This window comes from Phycodurus eques, chromosome 11, assembly GCF_024500275.1.
Source record: "Phycodurus eques isolate BA_2022a chromosome 11, UOR_Pequ_1.1, whole genome shotgun sequence".
Classification (NCBI taxonomy): domain Eukaryota; kingdom Metazoa; phylum Chordata; class Actinopteri; order Syngnathiformes; family Syngnathidae; genus Phycodurus; species Phycodurus eques.
Window position 1 is genome coordinate 12,122,560 of NC_084535.1, and position 24,236 is coordinate 12,146,795.

The following is a 24,236-nucleotide window of genomic DNA, read 5'->3' on the forward strand; positions in this document are numbered from 1 at the left end:
CATCGATTACACGCACACACGCTAAGAAAAATAAAAATTCTGAAGTCATTCAACTCATAAAAGATACGCAATGTGCTGTCACATGGGTTCCATGCTGTAATGTTAGCACTCTGTACTTTGAATCCAGTGATCTGAGTTCAAATCTCAGTGCCATAAAGCCGGTCAAAACCCGAAAAGGCAAACCTTCCTGTTGTGTTGTGAATGGCTGCATCTTCTTTGTCTGATGCCATTTATTTAAATCTACAAAGTATTTATTCTAAAAAAATATATGTACTTTTAAAACACTGCATCGGGGGCTGCCATTTTTACATGATTCAATTTTCTGAAGTAGCTAGAATGTGAGGTTAATCTGCCCCTCCTTAAGGTGAGAGGGAGAAAGTGACATCGCCGCTAATGTAGCTACTACCTAGTGCCTTCCCTTATATTTGAGCAAGCCTAGTTTGTTAAAAACGAATCGACCGGAACTGCAACTTCGTCAGGCTGTAGGCATCAAATCAAATAATCATTTTTTCCTATTAAATTGCCTCGGAAAAGTAGTCCGCCGGCTGTCGCGACTTGCGAGCCTAGCGGGTACTAAGTTAGCCAGCTGCTAGCCACTTATGCCATCGAGCCAGCGGCGTATCCTATCATTTAATCAATGACAGCGTAGCGTATTGAATTAGTGATTGAACATCATTTTGGGATGGTGTTGCATTGATGGTGGTGGAAACTGTATATGATGGTAATATAAACTCCAGTCAGGACAGCATCCACTCAAGTAGTCATGGCCGGGACCGGCGGCGAATGGTGGTTGCTCATGCTGGAAGCCTACGATGGGCTGCGGAGGCCAACTTCAAAATAAAGGCCTAACGAGGCATTGATGTTCCATGTCGTGATGGTGTGGCTTTTATTTTGAAGTTGGCCTCCGCGGCGATGGTGCATCAGAAAGTGAAAGGAACAGAAATTGACACGTAGTACCTAAAGGCATTGGTTAAATGGTGTAATGGTTAGCACGCTGGACTTTGAATCCAGTCATCTGAGTTCAAATCTCAGTGGAACCTTAATGTGTCCTCAGTATGTTTACATACAGTATAAGTTCCTTGTGTTGAGTGGGAACACAATGCATCTTTGAAACATTTTTAACACTTTATTTTTGGTAAATCATTTGTAAACATGACATTAGCATGTGGGATCTGACCAATAATATCGATTTGTGAAAAAGATATTAAACTGAACAAATCTTGACATAATATGCATTTAAGACCTGGGGAGCTTATCAGCATATTCAGAGGGTGGTATTATTTTTTCCTTTCGATGTGTATTTTATAGTTAATACAGGGTTGTGATTCAATGGGGTCGGGTTCGGGGGTATAATTGTACATCAGGAAGTGAAAAGAACACAAATTGACACACAGTGTGGAACTTCATTGGTTCCATGATGTAATGGTTAACGCGCTGGACTTCCAGTGCTCTGACTTCAAGTCTTGGTGGAACCTTGCATGCATACACAAAGACCCAGTATCTTTCTGCAGCTTGTTCAGAAAAAAACAGGCTCAGAGTGAGACGTGGGAACGTTTTGCTTGCATGGCCGACAGTTAGGGCAAGCTAAACAATGTTACAAACTGTGCAAAGCCTGATACAGCTCGCTGAATGTAATCATTAAAGAGTTGAAAGAGCAACAAGTGTGACACAGTTAAACAACTTCCCTTCAAACAGAAGACCAACGAGTGGGAACATATTGTTTACATGGCCAACAGTTAGGGCAAGCTAAAAAATGTTACAAACTGTGCAGCCTGGTATAATATACAGCACGGCCCAACGGCTCAGAGATGAACGGAGTTCTCAAAAGACTTGAAGAGCAACAGGTTAGCAAATGTGACACAGTTAAACGACTACCCTTCAAACAGAAGTCGAACGAGTGTGTTTGCGAATGCAGACGTGTGCCCCACTGTGCGCATTTGACGAGGCAATTAATCAAGTGTTGTTTGTAAATGAGAGGAATCAAACAATCGCACACCAACTACACAACTGCATTTATTATACACTGAATTAAGTCACACTTTTAAGTCACGCGTTTCAATAAGTATGTCACTTTTAAATAACTATGTATGAGAAATGTATTGTTTAGATAGCTAGATAGATATTGTATATTGTTGCAGAGGTATCGGCACAAACATTTCTGATCAGGGTATCCCTAGTAGATAAGGTCCCACTGAGATTTGAACTCAGATCACTGGATTCAAAGTCCAGAGTGCTAACCATTACACCATGGAACCCATGAGCAGGTAAGCATATAACATGAGCAGGAAAAATAATCCTGCCATGTAATCAAAATGTTTGCTGCCCCCATATTGTGCATATAATAATAAAACCAAATACAAGTGCTACTAAAATTCAATTCAGCTTTATTAACTTTATTTCACATTAAAAACACTCAACAGATGCACATTTGGCGATGATGAGAAAGCATGTTGGTACCAATTTACAATATCAAGCAGGCACTGCATGCATACATTGATACGACAATTTAAAAAGCAACTTTATTTATGTGTGGCAATATTGTTTTACTGTTTTACTTAGAGTGATCTCACTTTTTCCACACGAGAGAGCCTTTGGCATTAATACCCAATTAACATGATTATAACTTGTCACAGACGTGCAACCCATATGTATTACCTATGTACGCTATAAAGTGTGCACAGCAGCATAGCACCTGATCAGATAGATGTGTCGAGAGTCTTTTTACTGGACACATTAATAGTTTGTCAGTGGCGTTTCAGGTCAGCCATGGCAGTTAGTGCGGCGTTCCAGCCATTAGACCCCATCACACCTCCACCTAAAAAAAAAAAAAAAGGATAACACTTAGTTTACATTTTTGCAATATTATACCAGTTTCTTGAGTGTTCCAATCCAAGCAAACCTGGATGACTGCCACTGCCACAAAGATATAGGCCTTTAATTGGCGTACGGTAGTCTGAGAGTGAGGGCAGTGGTCGTGCTAGGTACAGCTGGTCCAGTGACATTGATCCATGAAAAATATTCTGTAAAGCAGTTTTTAGATTTTGTTTGCTTTGGCATGGATAACTATATGTGTGAGTGCAGTAAACGAGCGAATATGCTGACTCAGTTCAAACACTCGTTGTTTACATTACAGGAGAGTCGAATGACATGGATTTAAGTACATAGGCGTGTTTGAACAGTTGCGAGTGTCAAACGAGTCACAAGTGTTTACCCCTCCGGTGAGCCCAAAAATCCTCTCCAGGTCAGGCGGAGTCAGGATGTCCCTGCCCACCACTGACTGTTTGAATCCAGGGGCATATTTCTCCACCCAGTCAAATACTGAAACAAATACACAGATGCATGTTAAAAGTTTACCAGGTTGAACTATAAAAGATTCCAGTTCAAATATTCTGACTATGTCTGACAATGACGCTCAGGTATGTAGCTTTTTCAAAAAAACAAAAACTACTGTGGCATATTTATTGAGACCACTTAAGTAGCAAACCCTCAAATAAATGCCGTTTCAAGTAGTTGCCAGCCACGTTACCCACAAATACATAAAATAAATGGTATTTATCTGCAAATCATTAAAGATGATAGGTGGGGTGGGATGGGTTAAGATGATATCGCAATTGGCGAGTCAAAATTAAAATTTTACGGCTCATAAAAACACACTGAAAAGGAAAACTGCAAACCAGATTAAGTTATTCCACTTGAGAGGCGACACCGTGGCCGGGAGGAGCCGTCCGAGGCCGGCTGGCGGGGACCCTCCGATGGCGGGTCATCAGTGCCAATCGGTCAGCATTGACAGTGGGATACTTGCCAGAAAATGTAGAGTTGGCCATGGCGCAAGACAAGGAATTTAACACCGGCTGTCTGTTGGTGTTTGTTTTGCATGTTTGTACGTGCACAGATACAAATTAGCGATGTACAACCTGTTTTTTTTTTTGTTTGTTTGTTTGTTTTTTTAACTGGTCATGCAGACACATATACAAATAACAAAATACTTCACACTGTTGTATTTAAAAACTCAATAAGACCTGCCCATGAAGTAGTGTATTTTTCCAAGTATTTGGTATTTTAGCTATTTTAATGTGTTTGCAGTGCTGACCTGGCTGCAGACAGCAGAGTAAAACAAAGAAAAATAAAAGCAAATATATACAGTAGTGGTATACAAACTGTACAACGTGATACATTTACAAGTTACAAGATTAAGATATAAAATAATACATTAACTTGGGAGGTTGAGTTGGCTGCAATGATATTTTTTTAGATCCAGCAATTATCAGTAATGAGCAACACAGAAACGCAGTACCTCTTCGACTTCAGCAAATCCCATTTGGATAAGCCACTCTGAACTATGAGATGTGGTGGAAATGCAAACCACATGGGCCACAGGAACTTTTGATACCGGGAGCTCAAAGTTCCTGGGCCGGTTGATGGAAAAGGGGCTATAGATGTTGCCTCATTTTTCCCCTCAGGAAGAAAAAAAACAACCGATGTGCAACTAGCAGGACGTAATTACCTTCCCAATGATACCACCATGTGTCTTTACCACAAGACACCACCTGCAGAGCAGACATAGCATCTGTAAACCTGACATTTGCAGCCAGGTGTAACTGCTTCAGTATGTAGTGTGGAGTACTCTGGAGCAAAATTTGCTAAACATTTGAACACTGACCAGAAACAGATTGTTGTCCACCAACCGTCACTTGCCAATTTTATGCAGATGATGCTGCCTTTTATGTGTATACCAAAGATAAATTCCAGGCTACCAAACAACTAACAGATGTTATGAGTTATGTGTGCCAATTGCTAGATAGTTCACATCTGCATTTAAAATTGCCAAAAGAATGTTTGCATCTAGTTCCCAAAAAGAGCAAAATAATTTGTCCCATACCCTCTTGTGATGGTTAAAAGTACTTGAAGAGTTTAAATATTTAGTTGTAATTTTGGACTCATAACTTAACTTGAAGCAACATATTGAGAAAACTGCAAATAAAATGAAATTTAACCTCTCCAATTTCAGACATACAAGAAACAAGTTAACATTTGACTTGCTTTTTCAAAATAAACTTCAAACTATTTAGCGATTAAAATAATTTGATCGATCCTTCTCAGTTAGTGAAAATATTTTGAGGGAATCGAGAGATATGCGCATAGTGTAGACACCACATTTAATCGTGTTTTGAATGTTGTGCATGCATTTCTAACCGTTATCTGCGAAGGCCTCTCTGTCCTGCTCACTCCACTCTCTGCCCTCGATGTGGAAGGGGGTGAACTGTGTGAACAATGACACCACATGACTGCCAGAGGGCGCCAACGTGGGGTCCAACACAGACGGAATGGTCATCTCGATCATAGGCCTGAAAGACAAAACACAAGATAAATTGATTAGATTACTCTACAGCAGGGGTGGCCAACTAGTCAGAGACTATGAACCACTATTTTTTCTGTGTTACTGCAAAGAGCCACATCATACACATGGGTACACATGAACATCATCTTTTAATCATGTATGCACGCATACACAGACCTCTGCTCAGCCAGATCTAATGAAAATAACCACAACAACATGATAATATCAGTAATTTTCAACAGTTAACATTGTGTGCACTGTCTCACACACACAAACTCTCAGTTCATTTTTGACGCATGTCATGTGACAGCTCCTGAAGAGCCGCATGAAACTAGTTACAGAGCCGCATGAGGCTCGCGAGCCGCGGGTTGGCCACCCCTGCTCTACAGCTTCTGCAAAGCAGTCAAACGGTTTCAGAGTGTTGGTGAGATAATGAGACAGGTTTGCCTTGTTGAGGGGCGTCCATTCATGGCCTCCATGTAGGCCACTTCCAGTATGTTCACACTCTCACAATTGATGTGAATGGAGCACTGATGGTGAGGTCCTGGCTTTTTGTCTGGTGTGGGAGCTGCGAGAAAGTTTGGCAGCTTGTCCACTGCCACTGTTAATAACACAATGGGGGGGGGGTAAATAAATCACACTTAAAACAATGTTTGCATCTAGCGTGGGTATCCTCACTCTTGAAATTTCTGTTTTAACAGTAAAGACTGACTAAATTGAATATATGTTTGAATTACAACCACAGCAATTGTGCAAAAAGCCCTTAAATTGAATATTCAATGTAAGAAAAAATATATATATCTTTAAGAGCTTTACCAGTGACCTAAAGACCCTGTAAATGGAATTTGGAGAGTTGTTTCTAAAGACATTATACATGTTTGAAGATAACTGCTGAAAATGTGCAAAGACAGAGAACAACATAGTACTCAATTGTGCAGATATAGTGTTTAACAGTTGTTCACAATTTCAGTTGTGCTGATTTTTTGGGGGCCTTTGAGAGCAAAGACAAGTGTGTCAGTTATAAAATATTTGTTTTCACTTTACAGGGATTTTAATCTTACCATGTACCATATATGGGCTTTATCCTTCTTAACCCTTACTCATTAAAATACTAATTACTGTAGTACATTACTGGATTTTTTTTTTATTAATGTAAAATTTGTAACATAATATTTATAATATAGTTACCATAATGCCCTTATTACTGAACATAATCTGTCCATATTTTAGGCTAAAAAAAGTTTTTATTTTTGTTGAATTGGTATATTTTAGCAGAAAATGATGAGAAAATGGCAAAAGACAAACTGTGCAAGAGATGAATAACTTTCTAACTATAAATTTACAAAACAGATTTTTAGGTATTGAGACTGAATTTTGGGATAAAAGTTATACTGTATTCTAAATGTTAATTTATAGTAATATATGAATGCAATATTATTTTTTTGAAAGGAAAATATTGTTTTGTCATTACTTCTCATATTTCATAAGCCTTCGAAAGACCACACGCCATAAAATAAAACTTAAAGTGTGTGGCATTCATTTGGACTCATGTTTCCAAATATGGGTCCTTGCTGTGTAAACAATGTTGCTGTATTTCTTCCTGTATGAAACTACCATTTTACTGTATTTGAAATCAGTTTTTTTTTTGTGTGTGTGTGGATTTGACATTTCCATGACAGGCCTAAATGTTTACCATTGATCTTGGTGACAGGTGAAGTGTAATCGATTTGATCGACAGCTTTCAAGAACTCTGAAGAAAGGGCACCCTAGAAAAAGAAAATGAAAAAAAAAATCTTGTGCAGTCATTAATCATGTTAATGTTTTTTTTGGTAATTATTATTACCTGTGGCATGAGGTTCTTGAATGTGACATAAGGGGTAGCATTTGAAAGAACTATTCTACTATGAATCTGTGTGCCATTCTTCAGCACCACTCCCCTGGCTGCACCATCTGAGTCAACAACAACGTGTTCTACATCCTGCAAGTCACACTTTGTTTATAAGCAAAGATCACATTCGGAGATGATAAATTATGCAGTCGTGATATGCGAGTGGTGGATTCCTTTCTATAATTAAGCGTTACCTTCTCTGTGAAAATGTCAGCGCCATAAGATCGGGCAGCATTGGCTAAAGCTTTAGACACGCCTCCCATGCCGCCTTCAACGTAACCCCAGGCACCTTTCTCCTTCTCCAACTCTCCCATCAGGTGATGCAACAGCACATACCTACAGCATGCAAAATTCCACCCAGAGTGGCTTACAGTAAATGGATCCTACACTGTTTTTAACAAGTGCCAAATGAAGCCAAAAAAAGTACAATATTGCAATCTCACCATTCCAACTTTTACCACATTCATTCTGTACAGGCAATGATTTCAGTAACATTTTAACATTCCTAACTGTCCATTTATTTTCTAAAGTGCTTTTCCTCAAGAGTGGAGTCTAACATCAATGTTTTGGTAATGTGGAAGGAAGCTTGAGCATAAAAAAAAAAAAAAAAACACAAACACATGAAGAACACGTTAACTCCACACAGGAGGGCCTGCGCTGAGATTCAAACCTGAAACTGCTCCACTGCTTTTCCAGAAGATTTTGATTAAACTTCAAATTGTCCCACTTCTGGAGCATTTCTGTTTCCTTAACAAGTTGACTCACCCACTACCAGGATTGCTGGGACTGGTCATGGCTCCAATCACACCGTCCGTAGCCAGGGTTGCTTTCAGTGGTTCCGACTCAAACCAGCGATTAAGGATCTACAACGAGAAAACGCAGGCATCATTATGACGCCAGCTAGAGACAGTAAATATTCAGCTAAATAAATAACGACAAACCTTCATGATTGGCGCTGTTATGATCTCGTAAAAGTCTGGAATGTTTCGGCCTAATTTCAAGCCTACAATAACCACAAAAAAAAAAAACAGCCTAAGGTGACTCATTTATCTGACATCTATGTTTAAAAGGACTTCCGAGGCATGTTACAGACCGCATTTGACAACAGGCTTCAGTGATTTAGCAGCAGCCAGCCTTCTCTTTAGTGAGCCAGTTGTGACACCTGGAATGTCCACAGGAGGGGCATCCAGGAGTGGGTGGATAGCGCCTGCTAGCTTCTCAAGGTGCAAAACAAACTCTGAAAAAGCCTGGTAGCAAAGAGAATTCAAGATGATCCATTTGCAGCAGAATACATAACAGTAAATAAAATCATGTGTGCATGCGTCATGATGCTTGACTCACCTTTGCATCTTTCTGGGAAAATTTGGCAATCTCCTTCTGGTTCTCGGCGAGATCCGAGCCCAGGGTGAGTGACCTTGGCAGGCCACCCCTTACCCCCTCCTCCAACATGGGGGTGAAAGCATGGGGGTCTCTCGTGTACACCTTCAGCCCATGTTTCTGACAACAAACGATACAACGGGCACTTCAAAAACACATCACTTGAATCCTTGAGCGTACATTGTTTACCTTCAGCTCCAAGTCCGCGTAAATGTGCGGCCGTAATAAGCTCAGCAAATAGGAGCACCTTGAGAAGTGGAAACCTACACACACAAAAGTGGTATTACAACTAGACCTAATGTGCGCTCACTGGACACTTCATTAAGTACACCTATAAGGAAAATAACCTAATAATAAGGGTTTTTATTTGAACCATCAGAGGGGTATTTATTACCTCCAGCAGCAGGATCATGCAAAAACTGCATTACCAATTTCTATCAAACTGTTGGAGGATGGCACGTGTGCCGAGCTTATTGCATTTTGCTGTACATATAGATTAAAAATGCAGCTAGAGGGGGAGGAAAACCACAATGTTTAAAATTCCATCTATTTCATTCCGCACTAGGAGCATAAATGAGTCTTTAATTAAACATGCACCAAACATCAGCATGGTCGTGCAGCAAGGGCAACCTTTAATAGATTTTTGCTACAGTCTGACTGAAGCAAAACTCCATTCAAGTTTTTCCATTCAAATATTCCTCTCAAATAATGCCGGGTACTCTCTGCAGTTGAATACAAAAACAACCCCAACTGCTATTTGAGGAACTTTTCAAAGGAGGTGTCTCCTTTCATTAAGACATTTCATTAGGATCAATTGTTACCATGGCATTATATTAAACGATGTAGGATTGACTGAATCCCAAATCTGGCAGCTGACTCCCACCATGGTAACTGGCATCTCGTCTTGAGGCGAATGTTATGCAAAGTCAATGTATATATAAACATACATTATATGTCAACATATAACATATAAAGTCAACCAAACTGTCAACTACAGTATTTCGGGTCATTAAGTGAAACAGTCGCAGTATTATGACCGCTTGTCTTCGCCCGGTTGGTGAGAGATTTTTGAACAAACAGGTCCGTCTTCTCGCCTTTCTGTTACAAACCTAGTTTGTCCTCCAATCTTGACCTCCAACATGGTGCACAAACAAATACCCGATCACATGATAGAATACTGCCTACTGTTTACACCCAATTGCATATTGGTAAACCAGTGGACTGAATTTATATGGCATGTGATGTTGTCGTGTAATTTTACAAAATCCGAGGACTCCCTGTATGTCCTGTTTAAGGATCAGTCCAGAGGATGGAAACATTTTACCAGAGAAGATTTCCTCTGTCACTGCTGCACCTCCCAGCACATGTCTGCGCTCCAACACTGCTGTCTGTAATCCTCCCTTCTGAAGGTAGGCAGCCTGGTACACACACAAAAACAACAAAACAAAACACTACCTTTGACCGGAAATCATACAGGCCAAAATACTGTATGGTGGTTACAGAAAAAATGTCTTGACTCACTGCCACCAGTCCATTGTGTCCTGCAGTGACATATAAAAAAAGAAATATATATATATATATATATAATTGCTTAAATAACTTTGGTACTAAAGTTAGCAGAAAGTCAGTGATAAATGTATAAAATGAAATTGCATAAGTTTTCCCCCAGTTCAGTTTATTTCAGTCCAAAGCTGAAGAGGTTCAAACGCACAAAGGTCAAGCTCCAACTTAATTTGCACAGTTACATGTTAACCAAAGAGCAAACTTTCTACGAGACAAATATTAAAATAATTACAAACCTTGTCGTGCATTTAAACGTTGCATTAAATGTTGCAAAACCCAACACTTTTTTTTTTTAAACAAAATTCGTCGGACCTCACCTCCACCGATGACCAGTGCATCATAGTGTGATTTGCAACCGATGTGTGTAAAGGCTCTGCATCTCGCCACAGTGCCCAAGACGGTCGGAAGCCTCTGTGTACGATAAATCCACATTGCACGAGCAGCCATTCCGAGAATTTTAGATCCCACCTACCGAGACACTGAAGAAAAAATACATAAATAAATAAATAAATAAAAATAAAAAAAGGTTGGACACACACTGGACACGTTGAAGTTCAAATAGTCGCGATTCTACTAACTATACAAGCGATACATCATTAATTTAATTTTCAACACTAGACTAAGCCATGCATACATCAATGGTGACAAAATATTTATTTAAAAATAAATAAAATAAAGCGTTTCCGCTGCTTGGCGTTATCCACTTTGACCACTTGAGGACGCAGTTGTTCCATACAGGGAGTCACAACATTCCACGTCAGCAAAACTCAAGTTATGAAACTAACCTACCACTACCTGCAACAGTTGCTAAAAAAAAGTGCAAGAATAGGGATTATGGGACAGTAAGACCCCCTCAGAGAATTTAAAAGGGCTGGGGCCAACTCCCACATCCCCTATATACATACAGTTCACCCTGAACTGGTTTCATAGGAAAATAAAAAAAATTAAAAAAATCAACTGTACTTCACGAACGATTCAATTCAATCACTCAATTAAACAGCGCTTAACGATTAAATGCAAATGTATTGTACTCAAAAGTTAAATACAACTGGGCTGTACTTAGGCAGTAAATCCTTCACATACCACTATAGAGGGACACACTTTGACAATAACTGCTCTAATATACTTGCTCATGTTACTGAATGATAAGTTGTGTACTGTAGAGTGTATGGTGTACTTGACCTGGTTAATTTGAGGATGTCAGGTAGGGAGAGTGTTGAGATGAGCTCTTCAGGCATTACCGCTCGAAATATATTGACCTGGTTGAAAAGCCATAGATCATCATCATCAATCGAAGTCCACAGGGAAAATGTCATTATGGGTATGATGAAGGAATAGTTTTACTCGGGACAAAACAAAAACTGAATAAACACATAGTGTAATCCTTTCCTCATAGTGGGGAATTCTGGATTGCATTTTGCTTACACGGTGAAAAATAATTCTTCTTGGTTGCATTGATGATGCATTCTGTTGGCTGAGGGAGTAAAATGAGGTGTAAGGGGTGTTCTAAGATTTCTCTCCTGAGCCTCCACCCTTCTCCCTTGGTGGATTAGAACAGGCAAGAGAAATGATCCGGACAGGCTGAACGCTTCGCTTTTCCGTTAAGGAACGTCTGCAATCGGCCTTAACGAGATCACAAGAGGAGATTTTGTTCTTGTAAGCAGAAATTAACACTTCATTTCCCTTTGTCAGCAGAAATTCAACACTCCAGCCAGCCAAGGCTCTCTCAGGCATTAAAGGAGAAAATTCAATTATGGTATTATGACAACCCCACACCAAAACACCATAGCATCAGTTGCAGGGGGGGGGGGGGAACTAACTTTTTCCTCTACAGGCTGACAAACTAATGACCTACAGTCAATGTACTGACATTTGTAAGTATTCATAATTGTATCATAGAATTAGAATAAGGTGTACTAATTCAACCGTGAATAAGCAACATACTTATAATGAAGCTGAGTACTTCATTTATAAGAATAAACTAAATGAAATACATCATATATTTTTGATTCATATGTTCAGCAAATGCCACTTAAAATACATTATATTTTACTGCTTCATTGACAGTACTGTTTATACGAAAACAAAATGCAACCTTGGAATGGAACTGTCAGATCACATTTAATGGATTGTATTGCAGGAAAGATTTTACCTTTCTTCACTGATTGGCTTTAGGATTCCAGTGCTTTATTTTAAGTTTCGTGGCGACCATTTCCATTTGTTTGAGGCATCCACCGCTCTTTTCTTGTAAAGAGCTAAAGCAAACTTGTGGGGAACAGGTAGAGCAAGCATCCTGGCAGAATAAAACACTAGATAAACAATGAACTTGATCAACAAGTTCTATGTTGACAGCTTGACATAGACCAGTTTCGGTAACTAATATAAACTGACAGCAGACATAAATACCTATACAGTAGATATCTTATCTTGTAGAATAATGGGTGTACAAATATGGCTCAGGAGGTTGAGATAGCCAGGACAACAGTAAATTGTTTGCATCAAATTTACATTTAAGTGAGAACTTTGAGTATAAATCGATATATTCTATCATATTTTAATAGTGTGTTCTTTACTCAGCAGTAAAGAACACACTATTAAAACACACGAGAAGAAGTATCTATTAATGACACCTTTGAGTGAGAAGAAGTATCTATTAAGAAGAAGAAGTATCTATTAATGACACCTTTGAGTGTCATTAATAGATACTTCATCTTGTGCAGCAATACAGACGCCTCTCATTCAATAAAGTGGAACTCAATGAGGACGTGCGGACCATAAAGTTTATCTAATCATGTGTGTGTGTGTGTGTGTGTGTGTGTGTGTGTGTGTGTGTGTGTGTGTGTGTGTGTGTGTGTGTGTGAGTTAATCCCATATGCTCGCCAGCCTTTTAATTAGGTGCAGTACACTTCGCAATAGAATGGAATATTTCCATCTATTGACTGTGGTAAAAATGAACAATCATTATTTGATTAATTGATTTTAATGGGATGGGAGATTCTCTGGGAACGTTCTGAACTCCTAATTTTTCCTTTTCGTGTTGAGCAAAAACATGTTGTCTGGAGGAGTTGCAACAGCATGGATGTACAGTAGCTCAAGTATACTTCCCTGAGCTGATGTCATCTTCTTAAGACACTTAGGAATCAAACATTATCATTACCTTTGCTCATTAGATTTTATGGGTGTACCTAATGTTGTGGCCTGTGAATAAACAGATGTCTCACTACACAAAGATGGTACCATGTTCATGAATATTCTTAACACATACAGTATCAGAGCAGTACTGAAGGAATAAAAAACTGTTCCATCCATTTATTTATCAATGTTTTATAGATCAGATTTCTCAGATTTCTCCCCATGCAAGTATGGGGAGAACATGCAAACACCACACAGGAAGGCCAGAGCTGAGATTTGAACCCAAAACCTCAGAACTGAGGCAGATGTGCTAACCACCATACCGATGATTCAAGGGCAAGTGAAATTGGATAATTTCCCTATCAATGCCGGCAACGTATAATGACCGGCAGAATAATTTAATGCTCTTTCACTAGATGGCAGAAGGTACAATTAACCTCTGCAGACACGTTGCCATTCTTCAAACAGAATAGTAGCTTTTTGTGTTCAACTACACAGGCTCAGCTTTCACACTAAGTACATTTGTAAGTAAATTGAGACAATATCCTCATTATGTCAGTATATATAGCTATTGTGACATTTGTGTTTGGTGGTGTGCAGTGAGTTTTTATGTATCTTATCTTATTATTATGTATGTTATTATGTATCTTGGCTCAAAAACAGCTGGGAAACACTGCAGTAGGTTACCATGCTGCCTCCCCCCCCCCAAACAAAAAACTTATTTGTACATAAATATGATGGTAAATATCAAACTTAGAACATTGACAAGTGGACTCATGAGTGTAAACGCAGACTATTAACAAACAAGGTAAAACTCTTGCAAACAGAAGGCCACAAACCATTACTTAAGCCTGGAGTGGCCCAAGAGTGTACGCTGTCCACGTTTTGAATGACAGGTCTTTCGGCCAATAGCGTGCGGAGGGCATGCCTCTTGGAGCCAATCAGCTTCGTCTCTCGGCACTTGTAGTGTTTCCGTGTGTTCCCGTCCTTCCACGGCCTTGCGTGGCGGCTGCGGCTGGGAACTAACGACGCCGGTGGGAATGTTGTTGCGGGCAAGTAGCTGCCAACCCCACCTAAGGGAATGCAAAACCTCGTAGCCGAATTGTACACATTAAGACATTTGTGCGCGACCGAAGAGCCCACTTCCTCTCGTCGCTTGGTTTCTCATGGAAGCGGATGGATTTGTAAGGAGGCGTCGGATGACAGCAGAGACTGCAGGCAACGATCCCGGGGTAGCTGGCGCATCTGCCGGGGCAGAAGTTCGATGGCTGGGGGGCAGATTTCTGGGAGTTTCGGAAAGTATCGTTGGAAGTCTATCGCCGAGGATCGGGGGCGAGACCGAACTACAGAGTGTTGACTTCACCCGTAACGGACAGGATCAAAGTGATGACTTGGAACCGGACTACGAAGGCTTGCCACAGGGAGCCTCCACGAGCACCCACATGTTGGCCGGAGCCGTGGCCGGGATCATGGAGCACTGCCTCATGTTCCCCATCGATTGTGTCAAGGTAGCCTAGCTGGCTCGGCGGCTAACTTTTTACACAATGTAGCGTTTTTCTGCGCCATAGATGTTGATAGAATTCCGTGGCTGTTAGCATAGCTCGTTAGCCTCCCATGCTAACCCAAACACGCGTCAGAGCTGTGCGCAAGGTCAGCGGTTAGCTTCTCCTAGGTAACCCGTTAGCACGCTAGCCTTAACCAGATAACCAACGTCGCCTAGTTACCAGAACATTTACTATTCACTTTTTGAACCGAGTCGCCCTTTCGGTGTCTCGCTCGTCACGAAATCAAGTCAAAACCTCCATTAGCTTGTTTCGTAACCAACGTGTACGCGTTTATTTGGAGGGAAACTTCATTTGAAAAAAGTTACTAACACAAGTCAACAAATGAGCCTCATGGTTATCGAGCAATCAATCAGCGTTATTTACACACTCCAGGTCCAAGGAGTAACTAAATAGGATACACAATGGAAAGCAGATAGCGACTTACAAAGACTAAGAAAGCACAGTATAGAAGAGTTTACACGCAAAAGCAGACGTCCATGTTTGGGTGAATTGAGTAAAATTAGTTTCTTTATATCTGGTTCTAAGTAAAAGCTAACAATTTTTATTTTGGGTAGTCTAAGTTAATATAAAGTAAGAAGATAATCGGGGGTGGGGGGGGGGGGGGAAATCCAATTTATTGAAAGGTCTATCAAAGAGGTCTTAGAAGTGGCAAAGCTGGACAACTCCAAGAAGGCAATTTTCTCAAAAATCAAACAATTGCATAATGTTCACACAACTATAAAATTACACTGTAGTAGTATTATTCCTTGTAACTACAAATAATTAACAGGTGAGTGTTTTACAACTACAATCTCTTGAACTAACATTTAACCTAATTTGAATTAAGACCATAATCCTAACCCTTGAAGGGAGAGGATCCAAATCACGCGGATTGCACAGTCAAGTTATCTTCGTCATTGCTGCTATCCTCAAGATCTTGTCGACCCACTTGATTGCCATCAACATCAGTAAAGACTCCCTAGTAAAATTTGTGGACCTGCTGACTAGCACCAATCTAATCGATGTAATGATGGAATCCAATCAGGAACCAGCTCGGGTCATTCATGTCAAAGAACAAGCCCTGCTGCAAATAGCAAAAATCAGCGACGACAGTGAATCGCCACATATTTGCTTTTTGGTATTCCCGCAGTCACATAACCGCATTTTTTTTTTCTCCTAACCTGTCTTCCCTGGAAATTCGCGTTTATTTGCAGTTTCTGTGCTCAAGCCAAAATAATTTAATATTTTTTTTATAATGGAATCGTCAGCTTTTGAGATGTCCTTTTTTTGTTGGTGGTCCTTGAATGCATCTCATGCACAGTCAAACAGTCAAAAGTGAAACTGAAGGTATGTTTCTGCTTCTCTCTAGGTGCAGCTACCAATAGCACATGTAGTCTACTTTGCCGTTACAATTTGCCTGTATTCCGTAACATTTGATTGTGTAAATGCCAAAAGGTCTGCTTAATGACTTAATACCATTTGGGTAAAATGCTAGTGCACATATTTGTGCACGTGTATGATGTCACGCCAATGTGTTATTTAGGCTAGTATGCTAGCTGATTCAATTGATGAGCCTCATGTGAAGGTGGTTTGTTTTTGTTGAATTCTGAAACTACTGAATACTGTCATATGCAATAATGTAACATAGGTTTGTGTTTGCGTACACTGTAGCAGCACGGCATTGATGCTTTATGGTCCTTTCTGTTTTAAGTACTAGTATCGATACACAATTGCAACCCTTTTACAGGCGGGAGTGTCGATTATTTGCACTTTTGCCATTCGCGGCAGGCTCCTTCCCAATCCTCCTCGAATATCGAGGGTTCAGTGGAAGTGACGCCCCCCCCCCCCCCCCCCCAAAAGGTTTATAATTGCCTCCATGCCCCAAAATAGCAAAGCACTACATGAAGCTCCTTAACTCATTGCAGCATAGTTCCTTAGCACCAAACTGCCACAAGATGGCGGCAAAGCACTACATGAAGCTCCTCAGCTCAGTTCACCATAGTTCCTTGGTACCAACGTCCCACAAGATGGTGCCAAAGAAACTTTTATTGCCTTGGCCTGAGGCAGGTGAGTTTTCTAGCAAATAACCAAGGATTGGTTCCCCCCAAAAATATGCACATTTTTTAATGGTGAACCTCAAACATGCAGGGGACACTGTATACTGAAATAATGATGGTCTAATTTCAGTTTACTTGCAAATTTACTTAGTCTGAAATTTGGGCCTGTGTAGTTGAACAAATAGCTATTATACTTTTGTATGAATGGCATCAGGTGAATACACAGGTTAATTCTACCTTCTTCCATCTAGTGGAAGAGCATTTCGCTGGCATAGATAAATGGACAAAGATACATTATTTGGAGTAAATGAATAAGAATTTTCTGACCAATAAGGTGAAACTAGATTATTTCCCACAGCACACGTGATGATCTCTTTCAAAAATCAGGACATTTCTAAGTGATCCCAAACTTGAACAGCAGTGTATTCTAAAAAGCATTATACAAGAGGCAAAGGTACCAGTGTTTCCAGAGCTGGGACTGCTATTGTATAGCACTTAACCTTATGTTAGAAGTACTGAATGATTACTTTGTTAGTCATTTATCTGGCAAATAAACTCATATATCACATTTCACTTGTACTAGTCACATGACCTGTGCTAAATGCTAGTTAAACTGTGTCCACAAACACTTAGTTCTAAGTGCGTTATATGGCAGTGTTTTAATCACGTGCAAACATTTGCACTTCCGTTTGTTGTTGTTGATCAGTGCATTGGCGAGATGACACAATGAGCTTCGGACATCCAGCTGTCTGTGTCACACCGAAAAGCAGCTCGCACGCCCACCCTTCAGCCACGTCTTAAACACCTGTAGTTTTTTCTCCCAGCCTGTACGGACCGAGTGGAGGCTTGTGTTTACTGATTTATTTTGGAGCTGCGCAGCTAATGGAGCTCAGCAGGAAATCCTTGCACAGTGCACATGAACTAAAACCTCCAACGGAACCTCTAAGATTCAACACAATCAATTTTATTTTGGGAACTAAAGGAGGTGCTGTATATATAGTTCGTTCATGGGTCAAAATGTCACCTGTCGTCAAAAAACTCTTTAACTGTACAGGGACGGTTTTGGGAAGCATTTTAACTTGCTTAACTGTCATAATAATGTAACAAGAAGTTAACTTATCCTCATTAGTTGAGCTGGAACCAGTGGACTTTGGTGAGAGGCTGCATATACCCTGGACTGTGTCTGTCCAGATTGTCATTCTCCCTTGACTGGTCGACGGTCGTCTGCAGTGAAATTTGCATCTTTAGAAATTTTTGTGAGCACTTCATTTTTTTAAACCTCACCTTAATTGGCTTGAAATTAGTCCTACAATTAAAGACGTCTTTCATAGTATTCTTACAGTCAGTATCTATATTGTGAATGGTCGGTTGATGACAGATTTGACTAATCTATGTTAAAGCAGTAGTGAACTCATTAATATAGGAAATATTTGTATAAAAAACACTTCTAGGTCACCCCCCCAAGGACCACATGAGTAGCCCCTGGGCCTGTTCTTAAAATACCTCACCAATGATATGGGACATTGTGATTTCTTAGGAATGTTGTAGAAATGTTGATCATTTGACAATGTCAACACTTGCAGATAATTACCAGTAATAATGTATAATAAAAAGTAATTTGAGGGAAATTATTCCAGAAGTCTTTATCATATTGGAATCCTTTTCTATTGGGCTGTACCCAAGAAGTAGCTCTCTGTTTCCAAAACGTTGGTGACCACCAGGCGTATTCTTTCGCAAACTAGTTTGATGCGCACCATTAGGAACCGCTATAAACCAAGTAGCCCTGTACCACAGGTCTATTCACCCTGCATTCCTCTTTTGTTAGCACAGGGTCTCATGAGGCCATGTTTATTCTTTGCCCAAGCCCTGCATGTGCATACAGACCGAGGGGCGGGTGGAAATTTGCCCATCCAGCTAGAACACTGCTACTCGGGGATTACCGCTATATCACTGCTCTGTTTCGAAATGCTACTTGCCCCCACCACCCAAAAACACATGATTGACTCAGTCTTAGATTAATTTATCACTGTTTACAATTGTGGACACAAAGAAAGTTGTGATCTCGGGTCAGTGGGAACATAGGCAGGAAATTTGCCGTGACCTTGGAGCTTGTAACTTCATGCTTCCTTCTATTCAATAATGTAATGTACACTGACACACTCCACGCTCCCTATTTGAACCTGAACCGTTATTTGCTCACGAGGCTCTTTCATAGCTGTATGATTGTTGTCTTTGCCCCATTTTAATTCTTCCCCAGACAAGAATGCAGAGCCTCCAGCCTGACCCTGCCGCCCGCTACCGGAACGTGATGGATGCCCTCCGCCGCATCGTGGCCACGGAAGGAGCATGGCGGCCAATGAGAGGGCTGAATGTGACCGCCATCGGGGCGGGGCCTGCCCATGCCCTCTATTTTGCCAGCTATGAGAAAATCAAAAAGACACTGAGTGATGTGATCCATCCCGGCGCTAACAGCCATTTGGCTAATGGTACCAATAAAACTCACTGATTACACAAATAGGCAGTGATGTATGATGATACAATGCCATCCCAATGTTTAATAAATAGTCCAATTTCTGATGTAGGCCCATTAGTACATGCTATAACCCTCCAGCATCTTGATTGAATGAAGCATTTGCGTTGCAACTGTTGTAGCCACTCCTCTTGTTGCTAAATTCCAGTTCCATATGACTCATTTCCCATGTGTGGAAATCCTTATACTGAATGCCATTGTCCCTTATTCCTTGTTTTCCCTACTTTCTCTCTTCCGTCTTTCCAGAGTATTGGGAGGCTGGGTAAGTCATCTTTCTGCCCTCCAAACTACTCTTTCCTTCCCATTTTGACCATGTTTCTTTCGCTCTCATAAAGGCGATGAACGGTGTTGTCCACTTAATGTCTCTCATGAGCGGATGACATGCTGAGTAATGCAAGCCAATGTCTTGTTTATTTAGTAAAGGCTTCGTACTGATATTTTCCTACCTCTTTCCAGCAGTCAGAATGCCTTTTGAATGCTCCCTGGCTGTCTGAGATCGTTTTAATGTCTGAGTCGTGTTAATTGCAGGAGCAGCCGGATGTGTGGCCACTCTGCTTCACGATGCATCCATGAACCCATCAGAAGGTACAGGCCTCTTTTTATACCTTAATAGCACTTTTATATGAGCCAAATTTCAGAATTATGTGATGTCAATTGTTGACTTATCACAACTTGGAGCAGTTGTCAGAAAATGGAGTGCACTACTTGGCAAAAAACACTATAAGGTGTTGTCTAAATAAAGAACAACAATATGGTGAGTTGAGCTACAATTGAGCTATGTCGACAGCTTCCCCTCGGCAGAACATTCAGGCTATTCAGCAAGATTGTCCTACTCTGTTGAACAAATATTACTGAATGATTGTTAATTATTTTCCATAGTCAAAAAAGGGTATTTAGTGAAATGCTGATCCCTATGGTCAGTTGGAGGAGTGTTTGGGCCTGATTTACTAAGATTGCAAATAGTGGGTGCTAAATTGCGTGTTCAATAACAGAATGTGGGTGCTGTTGGTGGGCATGTTACGTGTGATTTAAGATTGTGATCTTCTGCAGTATATGATCACTCACTAATAGATTCAGTGCGCTTTTGCCAGCATTTGTAAACGTGATGGCGACTGTAATATTTAAAATACGATTTTGGACTCGCTAATTGTTTTCCCTGTGGGAAATTTGGCAGTGTACCGCAAGCGCAAAATGAAAGTTTGAATTGATGCAATGTGAAGTGTCAGTGCAAGAGAAACAATCATATTGCTGAGTTACAGAAGAAAAATCGATCGCTCTGATAATTTTGGGGGAAGCCAGCAACCGTATACAAGCCATGTTTTGTTTAGCTCGACCCTAGTGTGTGACAGTTGGATGCATATGCCTGTCATGCGTAACCTTGCATTTAAAACTTGGGAAAGGACAACCAGAAAACTGATCTGTGAGAGACCAGCAGCAATTGTTCCAGTGTGCTAAAATGACCCACGTGCAAAGAAATAGAGTTGAAAGGAGTTTTATCATAGTTGAAATAGCATGACTCCTTCTTGTGACAGGCTACAAGTCAGTTCTTAAATCACTCGAAGCTTTAAAATTGGATTAGCCTGCGCTATACTGTCACCACTTTGCGCCTAGTGTGCACCTCTGCCTTTCGGACATGCTACTTAAAGACGCAAAATCAGCCATCGTAATTCATCTCGGGTTTGATGAGTCACGTGTGTGTGCTTATTTCATCTATTCGCACAAACTCCTCGAACATGGAGAATTAACCGTTTGGCAATTTAGTGTAATTGGCAGATGCAGTGGGCCCTGTCAGTAGATCAGCTTCTGTGTGTGAGCAATAAAGTTAGCCCCCGTTTTTGGACGTCCAAATGTTTAGTAAATCAGGCCCTTAATGTGTAGCTGTTGAATTTGCCACTGTTGTGAACTATAAAATAGAACCTCAAACTTTGAACAGCCAAAAGTGAGTATGTGAATCTGGCCAAATAGCTACGGGGAAACTGCTGCTGTTAACTTGTTAACACAATTATGTCCGCCATCCTGCATTATTATTGAAAAACTGTTTTACATACAAATTTTAACTGTTTTTTTTTTCTATATATATATATATATATATATATATATATATATAAAAATGACCTGGGTGATCTGTTCATATTTAAACTCAAATGTGACTCTTGAGGACAAATGTTTGCCCACGCCTGCTTTAGAGGTTCTACTGTATTATGAACTATTACTGTTGCTTTATTTGTACAGAAACTAGAGTGAGTTTTCTACTGGTTACTCATTTCCGTTTTCTTTTTTCCGTCTTCATCTCTCCGCCGCACACCCTCTGACATCTTCATGGTCATCACGTGGTCCTATTCAGTTGTGAAGCAGCGCATGCAGATGTATAATTCGCCATACCGCGGCGCGTTGGACTGTATACGCGCCGTGTGGCAGAAGGAAGGGCCCGGCGCGTTCTACCGTAGCTACACCACTCAGCTGACCATGAACGTGCCCTTTCAAGCGCTCCACTTCATGACTTACGAGTACCTGCAGGAGCTGCTCAACCCCCACAGACAATACAACCCTTCGTCCCACATGCTGTCCGGCGCCCTGGCCGGGGCCCTGGCCGCCGCCGCCACCACGCCGCTGGACGTGTGCAAGACCCTGCTCAACACCCAAGAGTCGCTCGCCCTCAGCTCCCTGTCGGCCAACCAAGGAGCCCACAGACATATCACGGGCCTGGCCCACGCCTTCCGGACGGTTTACAGGCTGGGCGGCCTGCGGGGCTTCTTCAAGGGAGTGCAGGCCAGGGTCATCTACCAGATGCCCTCCACGGCCATCAGCTGGTCCGTGTACGAGTTCTTCAAGTACGGACTCACCAAGCACCAGCACGACAAGAGGCGAGCGCAGCAGATGGAGGCGGAGATGTAGATGCTGCCAGGGGGAAGGCAGCTTATAACGCACAGCTCATGAAATTACATTAAGACACATCTCCACTGTCCCTTTGGCCAGACAGGCATTTTCAGAAAGAGTTTTTAAACCGCTGTTTGCTGATTACGCACACTTTTGATTTATGTTGCTAAAGTAATGTCACAGTATTAGAATTGTTGAACTTGAGGCCACGGGTCGTCGCCAGAAGAGGGCAGTAGTGTTATTTTCTAAACATTTGCTGTTACGGCTCACCCTTTTTTTTTTTTTTTTTTTTTTTTTTTTTTTTTTTAAATAAACATAGCCAAATCTTTTAAGTTTGCAGATCAGGGTTTTTTTTTTTTTTTTAGTCACACAAAACTGTCGTTCATCCCGCCCCCCGCCCCCCACCTCAAATTACAAAATTATAGGGTAAACTGGAACCCCTTAAAAAGTAATTTAATTAGTTATAAACAAATCTGCATTTTTGAGGAGATGAGACCATGGGTCAAGTTTTTTGTCTTTGTTTGCCCCGTTTTACGTCCACGAGTAGACATTGGAGTAATCTAAATCTTACTTAATTTATTTTCAATTTCACCCACATACAAATGTAATCCATAATTAGGAACCTATTAGCATAATTTGCTTTGTGGCGCTTCCACTGACAACCCCTTGTACTTCTCAGCTATTCACCATTATTGCCTTGTCTGCAGACGGCTGTTCTGAGGCTGATCTTAGTTTCTCTCACTGCTGCTGCTAAGTCTGCTAATGTTCTTTGAAGGTGGAGGTTGTATGGAATAGGCCACGGCCCAAAAATCAAGCGTTTAAGTCATCTTAATAAACTATGTTGGAAAACGTTGAAATCATACCCCTGTTGAGTAAATGGAAGCTGACATTCTTACTGATTCTGAATTGCACTCATCAAATAATAAATTATGAGCAGTGGACAGTGCTCATGAATAATAATAAATAAATAAAAACTGTGTTGGCGTTTCTTTCTGAATACTTTAAAGTCAAACAAGTACTATTCCTAGAATCGATACAAGTGGGACATTGGAAGATTCCAGCTTACAGTAGAACATCAAACTTGGATTTCAATTAAGTTTGAAACGAGTAAAATTGTTTTGTCTTTAGTGCAGGTGGCAGCTTTCAACTTTGACCTGAAGAGTGAAAATACACGAGCCCAAATGTAGAAGAGGTAGGGAAGTCTTAAGGACGGTGAAAAAAAATGAGGTTCCATACTGTCAATTTCCTAAAAAGAATTAACAGTGTGCGACCTCATGTGCCTGAATGCACCTCATTGCACCCCATCAATGTCTGGAGCCGGGCATGCTCCTGATGAGACCACAGCTGTATAAAAGAAAGTCTGGACACTGAAGTGCCTGCACCTCTGTGTCGGTGCTTAAGTCCATGTTGCATGATTTATGGATGCCAGACAAGGTGTGCAAATGCATCAGTTCTTGTCTTAGTAATCAAATCCTATTTCTCTTAGGAGATCATTCTGATGCCATGGAAGTGGAATCTCTTTGCAGACCATGGCTTGTGCTGGATGTGACAACAAAAAGGTCACGGAAAGCCTACTAGAACAGCTTAACTTTATTTTGGGGTTAATTGGAGGTACTTCAAACGGTGGTAGGTGTAGATAATGGATATATCAGCTGTATCTGGTTCAGCCTGAGGGAAGTTTCCTGAGCGTGAAGGCTGCTTTTTATCTCAAGTCTTCATCGTAGCTGTAGAAAGAATGTACAAATAAAAATATTCACAGCACGAACTTGCCGGAAAAGAACTTGCCAACTGTGTCTGTAAGTAAAAAAAAAAAAAAAAAGTGTCAAAATCGCCAACGTGGCTTGTGCAAGTGTTATCTTAGGCCGTTTCTTACTTTCTTTTATACGCACGCACACATACTCATGTACAGTATCATTGCTGAAAAATACCC

General features: G+C 40.8%; 2 protein-coding genes and 1 non-coding gene across 5 annotated transcripts; 1 reads left to right on the forward strand and 2 right to left on the reverse strand.

Annotated features, from left to right (window-relative positions):
- Window positions 1-2,183: 2,183 nt before the first annotated feature.
- trnaq-uug (transfer RNA glutamine (anticodon UUG)) lies at window positions 2,184-2,255 on the reverse strand. Its single transcript has one exon. It is a non-coding gene; the product is annotated as a tRNA-Gln (tRNA).
- A 117-nt stretch (window positions 2,256-2,372) lies between these two features.
- On the reverse strand, window positions 2,373-12,450 carry pyroxd2 (pyridine nucleotide-disulphide oxidoreductase domain 2). Of its 3 annotated transcripts, XM_061689955.1 has the most exons (19): window positions 12,319-12,450; window positions 11,592-11,789; window positions 11,349-11,425; window positions 10,484-10,645; window positions 10,125-10,144; window positions 9,928-10,021; window positions 8,793-8,866; window positions 8,568-8,723; window positions 8,320-8,473; window positions 8,168-8,229; window positions 7,992-8,089; window positions 7,421-7,562; window positions 7,182-7,316; window positions 7,032-7,104; window positions 5,786-5,939; window positions 5,194-5,345; window positions 3,212-3,318; window positions 2,900-3,020; window positions 2,373-2,815 (listed from the first exon to the last, which is right to left on the reverse strand). In XM_061689955.1, exons 4-19 carry the CDS (start codon window positions 10,611-10,613, stop codon window positions 2,745-2,747), a joined length of 1,743 nt encoding a protein of 580 aa, XP_061545939.1. In that variant the 5' UTR covers window positions 10,614-10,645; window positions 11,349-11,425; window positions 11,592-11,789; window positions 12,319-12,450; the 3' UTR covers window positions 2,373-2,744. The 3 variants fall into 3 exon arrangements, with proteins under 3 accessions (XP_061545939.1, XP_061545938.1, XP_061545940.1); XM_061689954.1 differs by lacking the exon at window positions 11,592-11,789; XM_061689956.1 differs by lacking the exons at window positions 2,900-3,020; window positions 11,592-11,789.
- A 1,830-nt stretch (window positions 12,451-14,280) lies between these two features.
- On the forward strand, window positions 14,281-23,279 carry slc25a28 (solute carrier family 25 member 28). Its single transcript, XM_061689957.1, has 4 exons — window positions 14,281-14,806; window positions 19,157-19,385; window positions 19,958-20,014; window positions 21,774-23,279. The coding sequence occupies exons 1-4, from the start codon at window positions 14,465-14,467 to the stop codon at window positions 22,322-22,324; spliced, it is 1,179 nt and encodes a 392-aa protein (XP_061545941.1). The 5' UTR covers window positions 14,281-14,464; the 3' UTR covers window positions 22,325-23,279.
- The last annotated feature ends 957 nt before the right edge of the window (window positions 23,280-24,236 follow it).

Excerpts from the sequence above, each read along its gene's own strand:
- pyroxd2 (XM_061689954.1), bottom strand. The coding sequence starts at position 10,613 with ATGGCTGCTCGTGCAATGTGGATTTATCGTACACAGAGGCTTCCGACC. Across the intron at positions 10,145-10,483 it reads TGCACTGGTCATCGGTGGAG|GACACAATGGACTGGTGGCA; the intron begins GTGAGGTCCGAC and ends ATGTCACTGCAG. Across the intron at positions 8,474-8,567 it reads TTTCCCAGAAAGATGCAAAG|GCTTTTTCAGAGTTTGTTTT; the intron begins GTGAGTCAAGCA and ends CTTTGCTACCAG.
- slc25a28 (XM_061689957.1), top strand. The coding sequence starts at position 14,465 with ATGGAAGCGGATGGATTTGTAAGGAGGCGTCGGATGACAGCAGAGACT. Across the intron at positions 14,807-19,156 it reads TCCCCATCGATTGTGTCAAG|ACAAGAATGCAGAGCCTCCA; the intron begins GTAGCCTAGCTG and ends ATTCTTCCCCAG. Across the intron at positions 20,015-21,773 it reads ATCCATGAACCCATCAGAAG|TTGTGAAGCAGCGCATGCAG; the intron begins GTACAGGCCTCT and ends GGTCCTATTCAG.